Source organism: Pteropus medius, unplaced genomic scaffold (assembly GCF_902729225.1).
Source record: "Pteropus medius unplaced genomic scaffold, Ma_sr-lr_union100, whole genome shotgun sequence".
Taxonomy (NCBI): domain Eukaryota; kingdom Metazoa; phylum Chordata; class Mammalia; order Chiroptera; family Pteropodidae; genus Pteropus; species Pteropus medius.
Genome location: NW_024353517.1, coordinates 4,460,103 through 4,473,055, shown reverse-complemented (window position 1 = coordinate 4,473,055; position 12,953 = coordinate 4,460,103). Strand labels below are relative to the sequence as shown.

At 37.5% G+C, this 12,953-nt stretch overlaps 1 protein-coding gene across 2 annotated transcripts in view; it reads right to left on the bottom strand.

The window, feature by feature from the left end:
• Positions 1 to 3,093: 3,093 nt before the first annotated feature.
• ADIPOQ (adiponectin, C1Q and collagen domain containing) overlaps positions 3,094 to 12,953 on the bottom strand; it is a 12,232-nt gene continuing 2,372 nt past the window's right edge. For both annotated transcript variants that reach the window (XM_039850712.1, XM_039850711.1), the window contains exons 2-3: positions 6,641 to 6,862; positions 3,094 to 5,682 (exon numbers count right to left, since the gene is read on the bottom strand). In XM_039850712.1, coding sequence (XP_039706646.1) covers positions 5,162 to 5,682; positions 6,641 to 6,854 — 735 coding nt within the window. In that variant the 5' untranslated portion in view covers positions 6,855 to 6,862 and the 3' untranslated portion in view covers positions 3,094 to 5,161. The remainder of the gene's footprint in view (positions 5,683 to 6,640; positions 6,863 to 12,953) is intronic.

Here is a 12,953-nt window from a genome sequence, read left to right as displayed (position 1 = left end):
AAACTGACATTGGAATCACCACCCATAGAAGGTGAGACACAGTCAGTACTCTGAACCTAATCCAATTAAATACCACTAACGCAAGCAAACAAAAAAATCAACACTGTCTAGAGGATTTTAAAAGAATCTGGAATCTCATAACATAATATTCAAAATATTCTGGATACATTCAAAATTACTCAATGCACAAAGAACAAGGAAAATCTGACCAATACTCAGGAGGAGAGATAATCAACAGATGCCAACCCCAATATTAATCCAATTGGGATTACCAGACACAGGCTTTAAAACACCTGTTATAACCATGAGAAAAAAATGAACATTTTTAAATAAATAAAGGATAAAAGTTCTCAGCAGAGAAAGATAATTTTTTAAAGAAAGAGCAAAATGTAAAATTTTAAACTGGATGATATAATTTTTGAAATTAATAATTTACCAGATAAATTCAACAGCAGAATGGAGACAACAGAGGAAAGAGAACTTCAAGATAGATCAATAGAAATGACAAAAATAAAAAGAATAGAAAGAAAAAATTGAAAAAAATCAACAACGTAACTTTAGGGGCCTATCAATCTAACATTTATATCAGTGGCATCTCAGAAGGAGAAAAGAAAGAGATTAATTCAGAAAATATATTTAAAGAAATAATGGCAGAAAACTTTCCAAATTTGGTGGAATACGTATACTTACAGATTCAGAAAACTCAGTAAATCTCAATCATGTTAAGCTCAAAAAAAAAACACCATATCCAGACATATCATAATTAAACTGTTGAAAACCAAAGGTAAAGAAAACATCTTGGAAACAGTCACAAGAACGTGACGACACAATGGACCTGGAAGGTATGCTAAGTGAAATAAGTTAAACAGAGAAAGACTAATACCATATGATCTCACTTGTATGTGTAATCTAAAGAACAAAATAAATGTACAAACAAAACAGAAACAGACTCACAGATACAAACTGATGGTTGCCATATGGAAGGAGGGCTGGGGGATGAGTGAAAAAGGTGAAGGGATGAAGAAGTACAAATTGGTTGTTATCAAATAGTCATGGGGATGTAAAGTACAGCATAGAAAATATAGTCAATAATATTGTAATAACTATGTACAGTGTCATGTGGGTACTAGACCAATCATGGGGAATCGTTTCTAACCACTATGCTGTACACCTGAAACTAATAAAATTGAATGTTAACTGTAATTGAAAATAAATTTTAAAAAATAAATAAAAATAAAATCTTGAGACTCTTTTAAGAGGGAAAAAAGAAAGCAGTCAGAAGAAAAATAAATTACACAAATGGGGAACTATGACTTATTAGAAATTGTGGAACACAGAAGATAATGAGAAAGCATCTGTAAAGTGCTTATAAGTCAGTCAGTCAGTTGGTCAGTCAGTAATTAATTAATTGATTGATTAATTAATTAACTGAAAGGAAAGAACTGTCACCTCAGAATTCTATATCCAGAAATAAAATCCTACAGAAATATAAGCAAAAAAGGATATTCTCAGATTAAAGGAAACTAAGATAATTTATCACCAGTAGACTTATTTTAAAAGAAATACTAAAGAAACTTCTTCAAGATGAGGGGAAATTATACCAGAGGGAAATGCAGAACTTTAGGAATGAAGAAAGAACAAGAGAAATGAGGAATATCTGGATAAACAGAATATTTTGTTCTCTTAAATTCTTTAAAATATACGTGACTAATATAAAAAATAAGTGACTATTGAAAGCAAAAATTATAACATTGTAATGTTTCAGTGTATCTAGATGTAATATATATGACAACTATAACATAAAAGAGTAAAATAAAGAACCTATGTGATTATAAGACTTTTATATTTTACTTGAAGTGGTAAAATATTAGTTCTATGCAGAATGTGAAAAGTTAGGTATATACATTATAATCCTTAGGGCAACTACTAAAAAATATCACAAAGACATACAGCCAAAAAGCCAACAAATAAATTACAATAAAATACTGCAAAATATTCAAATAATCCTAAAGAAGCCAGGAAAGAGAGTGAAACAGAGGGAGCAAATGGTAAACAAATAAAATAATAGCTTTAAATCTAACCATGACAACGATTATATTAAATATAAATTGTCTAAACATCAATTTAAAAAAGAGAGATTTTTAGATTGGATAGAAAACAAGACCCAATCACATGCAGTTTATAAGAAAACATATTTTAAATATAATAATATAGATAAATTTAAATTAACATGATGGAAAAAGACATACTATGCAAATAATAATCAAAGAAAGCTAGAATTCCTATATTAATTTCAGACAAAGTAGACTTCAAAATGGGGAAAATTACCAGAGATAAAGACAGATTTACATAAAGACAAAAGGGTAAATTCACTAAGATGTAATACTAAACGTGTATGTACCTAACAAGACAGTTCCAAAACACATAATGCAAAAGTTGGCAGAACTGAAGAAAAATAGACAAATCCACAATTACACTTGAATATCATTAATTCTAAAGTCTTGGCCACAGTTTCTCTCAAGAGGTGTTATGAAGACTGGTCCTTTCTGTTACCACAAAGAAATGATCCTGCTCCAGAGAGTTTAGAATGAGTGTGACATCGTGTCAGGCTGTGAGGATCACAACCTAGCCAGAAGCAGGACTGTGAGGATGGCCAGACATTAGCTAATAGATCAAATTTTAGAGAAAATCAATAGCAATTTTCCAGCAATATCACTCTGAGAAACCTGAGAAAATTCAAACATAACATTGACAGTTTCTTATGAACAGGTGTTGTTTTTGCATTGGTCATTTGTCCCCCCCCATTTCTGGTAACTGTATCCAGATTTTGCTTTAGGGGAAATACCCGTTCCCCAGCTTAAGTCATGATCAACTTAAGTCAATAAGTATGGTCCATCCTCTTGACTTCAGGGATTGGTCAGAGATGATGGACATACAACCTAGCTGGAGGCAATGAGATGCAAGGACATACTTGCTGGGGCTTCCGGAAGATAGAACGTCCTCTCTCCTCCTTGGGAACCACCAGAGAAAAAGGATATCCCTTTGGCCAGATGATGTGAGAGGGTATGATTGCTGGCAAGCTACCGTCTTTTCGATATTATGAGGGAGAACCTAGAACTATACTGTGTAGAACCTGAGGGCAAAACCTGTTAAAGGCAGAGTGGAAGAACAGACAGAAAAAGGTCTTTAATGATATCATTTTAGTCTCTGATTGACAGAACAGCTCTGGTATTTTCCATTATGCAAGGAAAAATATTTATTTTGCTTAAGTCAGTTTGGGTTGGGTTTTCTGTTATTCGCAGCATGGAGTCCTGACTATCACAAGGTTTACCCCTCATTCTCTCTCTCTAAATCCCATGTCTTTCTCCAAAAATGAAAACAGAAGCCATGTGATGCAAGTGCTTCTATTTTTAATGCTAGATAGTATCTTTACTTGTAGAAAATAATGATATAAAAGCATTTTAAAAGACAAAGCTTTATATGTAGAAATAATAATCACTTAATAGCAATACACATATAAAAAGGAATCATTCAGAATTTAAGACTGTAAGCAAAAAAATAGGTGTTCCATTTCTATATTTATACAGAATGTTATTATGTTGCTTTTGCTAAAGACTTTGAAGAGTATTACTCCAGCTATTGTCTCCCAAGAGGATGTTTACCACTATCAACCACTTATAATTCCTTTTTTCTGAAGAATATCCGACAATTAAAAATTGTATATATTTAAGGTGTACAATTTGATGATTTGATATAGATATACATTGTGAAAGTCACTATGATCAAGCTGATTCTCATACCCATCACCTCAGACAGTTATTTTTCTTCTTTTTTTTTTTTTTAAGTAATTCTTAAAGAGCAAGAATAGATTCAGAAGGCCCAGGTCTTCCCAAACCATGCTAGTGCTCAAGGAAAGAATAATTTCCAAATTCCTTCACAGGTTTTACATTGCAGGCTCAAGCTTCCTTCTTAAGGAAAAATTCTTCAAGTGTTTTGGAAAGTGCAGTCATTTCTAACCAGAGGAAATGATTCAGACAGTCTGGTGGAACATAGATTAGGTGTTTAAAACTGGAATTCCTAACATGAAAATGTTTGGGTAGATGAAGGTTAGTTGTATGAAGAGGCTAAAATGGAGTTAATTCTGGGTAGATGTGAGATTCAAGAGATTGGTCTTCATGAAATATTGATCAAGAACCTGCCAGGGGGCTCAGAGATGAGGAAAATACAGTCCTTTTGGGAAATTGTCCCTAGTCCGGAGGGAGGACATCTTTCATACCCAGGACTCTAATCCAGGGTAATGAGTGAAGAAGCACAGGATCACAATGCATGAGGAAGGTCGCGGGAAAGAGGTATCACATCAGAAAAGCTTCCTGACCAGGCGACTTTGAGGAACAGGGAAGATTTCAGCATATGGAGATGGAGGTGGCTTTCTGGTCTGGAGAGAAGAGCATGAGGAAAGACACAAAGAAATGACAGTACAGAGTAGTGCAGGTGCCATTGAGTGGTCCAGCTAGAATGGGACCTGGTCATAAAACCACCTGCTCTGAGGTAAAGCTTAATTCACGGTGAAGACCAATTCAGAGGCCCTTGGGTGACATGGATGAGAGAACCCCTACCAATATCCCAAAGAGGCCATGTACTCCTAGAAAAGCACACGGTCTATAAAAAAAGGTCCATGGCCCTGGGTAGGATTCCTTGCTCCGCCGCTTAATACCTGTGTGACCTTAGGCATTCATTTAACTCTCTCGGCCTCAGGACCTCAAGTATAAAAAGAAGAGAATAATTTATTTTCTGTGTGTTTCACAGGATTAGCATGAACATGAGGAGAAACAGCAGGCACAGAATAGAGCTGTCGAATACTTTCTTGTGGTCAGTTATCTTGTCAGGTATGTGAAGCTCCCCAGTAAATGTTGTATCCTTTTATTGCCATGACATACAAGATCCATGAGGCCAGGGTACATGTCTTCTTTAGGACTGGGAACATAGCATGTGATTTTTTTTTTTTAAAGATACTTGATGAATGAATGAGTAAATGAATGAATAATGTTCAGAGCCCTCCAACTAGATAACAACATCGATCTCCTAAATACACCAAAAACCTGTGTACTGTTCTTTGATTTTTGGGTTGTGTGGTCCAGTGGAGGCTCTGAGTCAATGGTGATCAGTTGGTGTCATGATAGAGAAGGAAGCCTGTGAAGGTGGAGTCATTGACATTATCTGCATAGACCCCATTATATTTCCCATCCTCATACACCTGGAGCCAGATTTGGTCGCCTATCTCCAGATGAAGCAGCACAGAGCCAGAGGCTTGGTCCAAGTTCTTGTCCTGGTATTGGTCAAAAGTGAAGAGCACAGCCTTGTCATTCTTGTAGAGGCTGACTTTCACATCCTTCAAGTAGACTGTAATGTGGTAGGAGAAGTAGTACAACCCAGGAATGTTGCAGTGGAATTTGCCAGTGGTGCCATCATAGTGGTTTTGCTGGTTGTAGAAAATTTTGGTAAAGCGAATGGGAACATTGGGGACAGTGACCTGGGCCTCCAATCCCACACTGAATGCTGAGCGGTATACATAGGCATTTTCTCCAGGTTCTCCCTTCCTGCCTTGGACTCCTGGAAAGCCTCGAGGACCTTCAACCCCAGTTACTCCAGTTTCACCAGTGTCACCCTTGGGACCAACAAGACCTAAAAAATGAGAAAACCTCAGTGACCACAGAAACAGGATTACTGCATAGATTGATCCCAGCCTAAAACACTGTCCCTATAGCCTCCAGCCACAACCTTCTTGATTTACAGAGAAAGAACTAATGGGAGCTCCTATAGGGGAAAATTGTATCTCCTTCTTCCACACCCCCCTCAGCAAGTTTCCATAAATTCTCTCCAACGTCATCTCCTATAAGTCTCCATCATGGACTATCTTTCTGCCGACTTTTTTTTTTTTTTTTTTTTATAATGTATCAACCTTTATTGAAAGATTTTAAGTCAATAACCACTTGCCTACTCTCTACGTGCTGGCTCAACCAACCATACTCTTTCACTTCTATCCTTCCTGTTTGGATGCCCTCCCTCCTTTATTTTGTCTGCTCATCCTTCAAGGCCTAACTCAAGCCCCTCCTCTTCCTTAAAGCCTTCTTTGTTAATCCAAGTCTGCACTGAGGGCATTTTCTCTCTGTTTCATATTTTGGGCATTTGTCCACAATTTATTTGACATATTTGAAATAGACTTCCCAGAGTCTTATGCATTAGACTTATCTTCTTAACTAGACCAAGAATTCTCCAGGAGCAGGACTCCTGCAGGAGGTGTACATTGAGTGTAGCCGAATGCACTGGATGGAATGGGAATTAAGTGAAATGAAATGGAAGTAAGAAAATGAACAGATTGTGAATAGGGATGGAAGAGGGTGAGGATGGGAAAACAGATGGGGAAGGAGATGTGGATAGAGCAGAATCAAGGGCACTTGATTTTACAACTGAAATGCCAACCCAACATCCACTTTAGGTTGTTGAAGGGTCACATAAAAAAGCTTTGCTTCTTCCCTGTGTCTAGGCCTTAGTCAATAACTCATGCCCATGTATAGTTCTAGAAGCCTTCCTCAACCCAGGAGAAGTCTGACGGAGGAGGCAAAAAAAAAATTGTTCTTACCTGCATCTCCTTTCTCGCCTTTCTCACCAGGGGTGCCATCTCTGCCATCACGGCCTGGGGTCCCATTGTGGCCAGGATGCCCTGGGATACCTGCCATCCAACCAGTGCAGACTCCCTTGGGCAGGGGAAGCAGGACTCCAGGCTTCTCAGTCGTGGTATCCTGGCCATGACTGGGCAGGACTAGTAGCAATAGAACGGCTCGTAGCAACCACATCCTGAGCCCTGGAATTAAGATCTGCAGTGTCAGCCATGAAAGAGTAGACCCCACACAGCACACCCATTTAGGACCTAAGCAAGACTCTGGCCATCTCAGCAAAGTCCACTTCTGAGACCTACTCATCTCTTCCAGAAAGCTTTTTCTGACTATTTCGACTCAGCTCAATCTTTTTCTGCCCTGAGATTTGCAATATTTCGCTTTATTCCTTGTGTGAAATCTTTCCTCAGCAGGATTGTGAGTTCGGTGATGGCAAGACAACAGTCCTCCAGTTTCCTCATATCTGAGCATGGGATCAGGCACAGAGAAAGCTCCAAGAGTCGATTTGTCAAGAATCTTTCCCTTGAGTTTTCCAAGAATGTTGACTAAGATCATTCTATTCAACTCTAACCAACTTCTCTCTCTCGGCTCCTCCTTTTTCTTCTTCATTTTCCTTTCCGTCATTTTCTGTGTCTGTTCCTCTACCTTTCTTTCCCTTTCTCTTTCTTCCTTTCCCCTTCTCCTGAGTCACATTAGACCATTTGGTATCTTACATACATACACACACACACACAGATATATATACACACACGGGTATGTACATATGCAATGCACACACACACATACACACACACACACTCTTGCCTTGGATTAGTCAGACAAATGGAGACACATTATCCTATGAGAATATCCACTGACCATTGCCTGGTCTAGCCCTAGCTGCACCTCTTTACATGCCTGATCCCTGTGCAGCCTCAAGACATAGTTGAGATGTCATCTCTCAAGAACCCCTCCCAATTCTCTCTCTTCCCTGCTGGGTTGATCGTTCCTCTTCTGTGCTCTCCCAGTGCACTCACTTATCTCTAGCATTATACTTCTTACACTGTACTGTAATCCCTGATTTGTTCACCCATTTCCCCCATTAAACTACCAACAAGAGGTGGAGGAGTGGAGTGGCAAAGCCTAACACACTGCCAGCATAGAATAAGGACTAAATAAATATTTTTATTTAAAAAAAAAAAAAGAGCCAGAGAAAGGGGGAAGGAGAAAGGAAGGAAAGGAAAAGAGAGAGAGGGAGGATGGGGTATATTTGAAATATGTATTACGGGAGCCCTAGCAAAATGCTCAAGTGGCACAAGTAGCCAAGGGACTCCCTGTCTCAGAATCATCCCTTCATGGCCCACTCCTAGCAGATGGTCCTTCACATGCACAGGGACTCTGTTTCCCTCCTAGCTTCTGTCTCTGACATTAGGGTGATCTTAGCCTCACATCTTATTGCCAGAGTCTTCGTCTCCCCATCCCTCTCTCACCAGGGACCTGAAAGCACTGGAGAGAGGGAAATAGATCCTAGGATCCTGGACCACAGGCATTACTAAGACCCCCGGTGAAGTTTGAAAGGTGGTTAATCCCAAGAATCTGATTCTAAACAAAATGCAGTCCATGTGTAAATTTTTTTTTTTTTTTTTTACCCTAAAGACTCACTATTTTCCATTAGTTTGCTTGTCTCTTATAGATTACACAAAGTCTCCAGAATTGGGTTTGGCTTCAGGAGATAGCTCCTCTGTGAGGGATGCAGGAAAGACCCTAAGTGACACAACCAACTCTTATTATATATATATACTCATCTTCCATTATATATGTATACAAATATATATAGTCACCTTTTACACACACACACACACACACACACACACACACGTGTGTGTGTTCATTAAAACTAGTAATATAAATATTTTGGAAACTACAGAAAACAAAACAATCCTCCATCCCCGGAATGTCTCTGTTTATTTTTAAACATGGTGGAAAACATACTTTGCAAAGAAATTTTACTCCCCCATTTTGCCCTGTCATTTTCTAGTTTTTTACAATCATCATTTTAAATGTGTATGTGCTAGTCCATCAAATGGATACAGCCAAAATACAGTTAACCATTTCCATTTTGTTTTTTCGCATATTTCAATTTAAAATTTTATTTTTAAGTCTGTAACAGCTATCCTTAGGCACATAACTTATCCCCAAATTATTATTCTGTTATGACATATTTCCAGAAGTAAAATTACTACACCAAAAGATATGAACATTTTTAATGCTCTTGATTCATATTCCCAAATTGCAGTTCGTTATACTGTTACCCAGTAGTATGTCAGTGTGTATATAAAACTGCTTATCTTAACTACTCTCACCAGCTTTCTATATTATCATTAAAAACATTATGTTAAGAGTGTGGCTCTGGGCAAAGATATGCTAATCACCAACTTCTGCTTCTGTAATCTGCTTGCTTGTTTGATATTAACTAGAGGGTGGTTAATCTGTTTGTTTGTTTGATGTTAAACCAGGGTATGGTTCTAGGCTTTATAAACTGCCTCTTTTAGGAGCTCAGGGCTGATCTCCACTAACCCTGCGTGATAGAGAGTCAGTCGCCTGCCGGCTAATAAAAGCTCATAATTAATCTCAATTGGTTCCTTGGGTCTCAGAATCATTCACACCATAACAGTTATTTTGTTGTTAGTTTAATGAACAAAAGAAATAATGCCTTCCTACTTTGATCATTAGTGAGTTATACATTTTATTAAAGGCCTATTGTCTAATTTAATTTCCTATCTTAATTTTCTCATTCATAATACTTCCATTAGGGGGTTTTTTTTTGTTTTGTTTTGTTTGTTTTTTTTTTGTTTTTTTTGGTCACTCGTGTGCTTTTTGAATTAATTCGTGAGTTCCCTATGCCAATACTTTGTCATACATGCTATATTATTCCTTTGTTTTGTTTACCCTTATTTCTAGGTAACAGAAGTTTTAAATGTTATATAAACAGTTCTGTTTATATTTTTCTTTGCTTCTAAGTGTTAAACAGTCCTTATCCACACTAGGGTTGGTTAATATCCATTTTTATTTTCTTCTGTTGACTAATAAACTTTAAAATTCACTCTTTAATCTATCTCTGATTTTTTTTTTTGGTATAAACTGTGATCTAAAATATTCAACTTCTCCCTAAACTAGTTGTTTAAAGACATCTTTAATTAAATTAATATTTTCCCTCTCTAGCGATCTGATGCATTATTTATCAAACATCGAGTTCTAATATGATCTTATAAGTAAAGTAGACTGAGAATGAGACCGGCCTATGAAGAGGAAGAGAGATTGAAAGAGAGGCAACAGAGCAACCGAAACAGGTGCTGACAGATAGGAATGCTGCCCCCTGGCGGTCACGAGTCTCTAGTCTAGGCTCACTCTTAACCATCTACATGTAACTTTGTCGCCCTCTATTGAATTCGGAAGGCTCAGGAAGGTGTTCTCAGTAGCCGCTGAAAATAAAATGAGACAGCTTGGCCTTAGCTTGTCCCAAGGTAAGAAGGAAGAGTTAAATGAGTTAAATGAGAAGCCAAGGATGAGAGACTAGCCAATGTCTTTTGGATTTAGGAAGTATACTTGTCCTAAGACTTCTAAGACTTCATATGTCTTTAAACCTTCCTACTGTTTGTCACTTCCATTTTTTCTCCTCATGGGGTTAGCAATAAAACTCCAGAGAAGACCTCAGAGAGACTTTCTACATATTTTTTTCCAGAAACTGTGAGGCTGCACTCTTTTCCACAGGGAACAAGAGGAGAGAATCCAGAATACAAGAACTGGTGGAGGCAGCTACAGAAGGACCCAAAGATAAAGGGTGATGGGGGGCCTTACTTTAGTATCCCCTCCATCTTACTGCAAACCCCCATTTGAATCGGAGGGAATGCAAAGTCAGGAAGCATCTAGAGTTCTCTAGTTCCTCCTCCTCTTTTTAATGTCAAGATTCTATTCTCCAGCCCAAAAGAAGGCATTCTGCCCTCAACACTTCAGTGTTACGGACAGATTTTTCCACTAACAAGGACAACCAGTCTGGGGTTCATGAGAGTGGGTGGACATACTGAAAAGAAAGGTGAATATGAAGATGGATACATAATCCATGGAAGTCTCCGATGCTAAGAACAGATTCTAACTGAAGAAGGTTATCTCCTAACAGTTCTGGATGGAAAAATCATCAATTGATAATCATTGAAAGCTAGTGCTGAGATGCCTAATTTTTAAAAAATTTATTCCAAAATTATCTGTGCTCTTCGTTTAGCTATAGCAATCATTACACTTTGATTTTGAAAGTGTTCTATTTCCATAGGGGAAAACATTATTAAATAAAACCATAATCTAAGACTCTATCATGTGTATAAAGAAACCTTTTATATGGATCATGAAACTAAATCCCAAGTTCCACTAATAATTCTTTGTCATTGTAGAAATTCACTTGTGAAGTCCTTACTGCAATTTAAATCTCATTTAATTCTCATAACCATTTTGAGAGACATAATGATGTTGAACAGGGAGCACATGCTCTATGGTCCCAGTGTTTGGGTGAAAATAATTTGTTCTTACCTGTAACATATTTCAATCATGCATTTATTGGAGGATTAAGTGGAATAATCCATATAAAGTATTTAGAACAGTGCTTGGCAAATGTTAGCTCAGTAAATGTTAGCTATGATTATATCTATTTTAAAGATCAGGAAAGTGGGCTTTGAGGGATTAAGTGACCTGAATAAGATCTCAGAGATAAATGTAGAAGAGCTGGAAATCAAACTCTGATCTTCCATAGCCCTATAATAGACTCTTAAGCATAACCCAGAGGAGGAAAAAAGCATCAGGATCACACATCTGCCTTTTAATATTCCACTCCACATGATGGGAAATATAAAACAGTACAAAAAGAACCCTCCAAGTTATGACGTAAGTGACCTGGCTTTTAATCTAGGCTCCACCATTAACTGACTGGGTCACTTATTTGCCCCTACCCCGCCTCTTGGACCACATGCTCTTTGCCTGCAAATTGATTATTAGTGATTTTAATCCCTACCTAGCCTATTTCACATTATTGTGAGAATCAATTGACTAAAAGTATAAAAAAGTATTTTATAGATTTATAAGGTATTCCACACATCTAAGTCAGGAGAAGGAAAGCAAGCAAATATTTATGGACCACTTGTATGAATCATCCCTTTAATTTCATTTCATCCCTCACAACTCCAGGAGATAGGTCTCAATTTCTACAGGAGAAATCTGTGGACTAGAGAGATCTGATAACTTCTGCCCAAGGATCACAAGAAAAAGAGTGTAGACATGCAATTTGAAATTCAAAGACTGAGTTCTTTCTACTGCATTGGCTTTCATGGCAACTGTGGACAGGATCTGTTCACTTTTAAAAATTATATAAGAGATAACCATGATATTCTTTGGATCATAAAGGGCCATATTACAATCTCTCATTTTCTTGTGTTAAAATGTATAAGAAATTCCACTTTGACCTACTAGAATATCTGTAACAACAGCAGAATCTTGTGAAATGCAAGAATAGGGTCTTCTTTTGGACTGGCAGGGGACAGAGCAGTATTGAGAAAGAGGTCACCAAACCCAGTGCCAACTCTTCCAGCAGGAAAGGGCATTAAAGCACAGTTCACACAGTCCCTGAAAGACAAAAGGGACCCCAGAAACTATTTCACCTCTGCCTTGCTTTTACAAATGGGAGGCTAAGGTGAAGGAAAGGGATATACTTATTAGATTCTCCTAGAAGACAGCCCCCATACTAGGAGATTTACACATTATTTATTTATTATTTATTTTAATATTTACCAGAACTCCATGAAACAAAGAAAATAACTCCAACTTTAGAGATGGGAAAATAGAGATTAAGGAGATAATCCCTGTGAGATTCCTGTGCTGACTTCCAAACCAATGAGCTTTCCATCACATTACACTGCCTCTAAAAGAGCGTCTCAGATTTAGCTTCTTAATCTGCTAAATGAGATCATGTAAGACGAGGGACATGAGAATACTTTGAAATTGGCAAGAGTACTTTGGAGTATAAATTGCATAAGAAACTTTCAAAATTTATTTTATTTAATCTTCCCCATAGCCCAGCTTTTAACTCTACCACATAGAAGAATCTGAGACTCAGAGAAACCAAGATGCTGGCTTAAAATCATGCAGTTCTTAGGTTAAATTATACAAACCTGCATTTTTAAAGGTCAACATGAATAGAATACTGGCAATCTCACATGGTGCAACCTAATGATAAATGAAAGCACCAGGAATTACCTC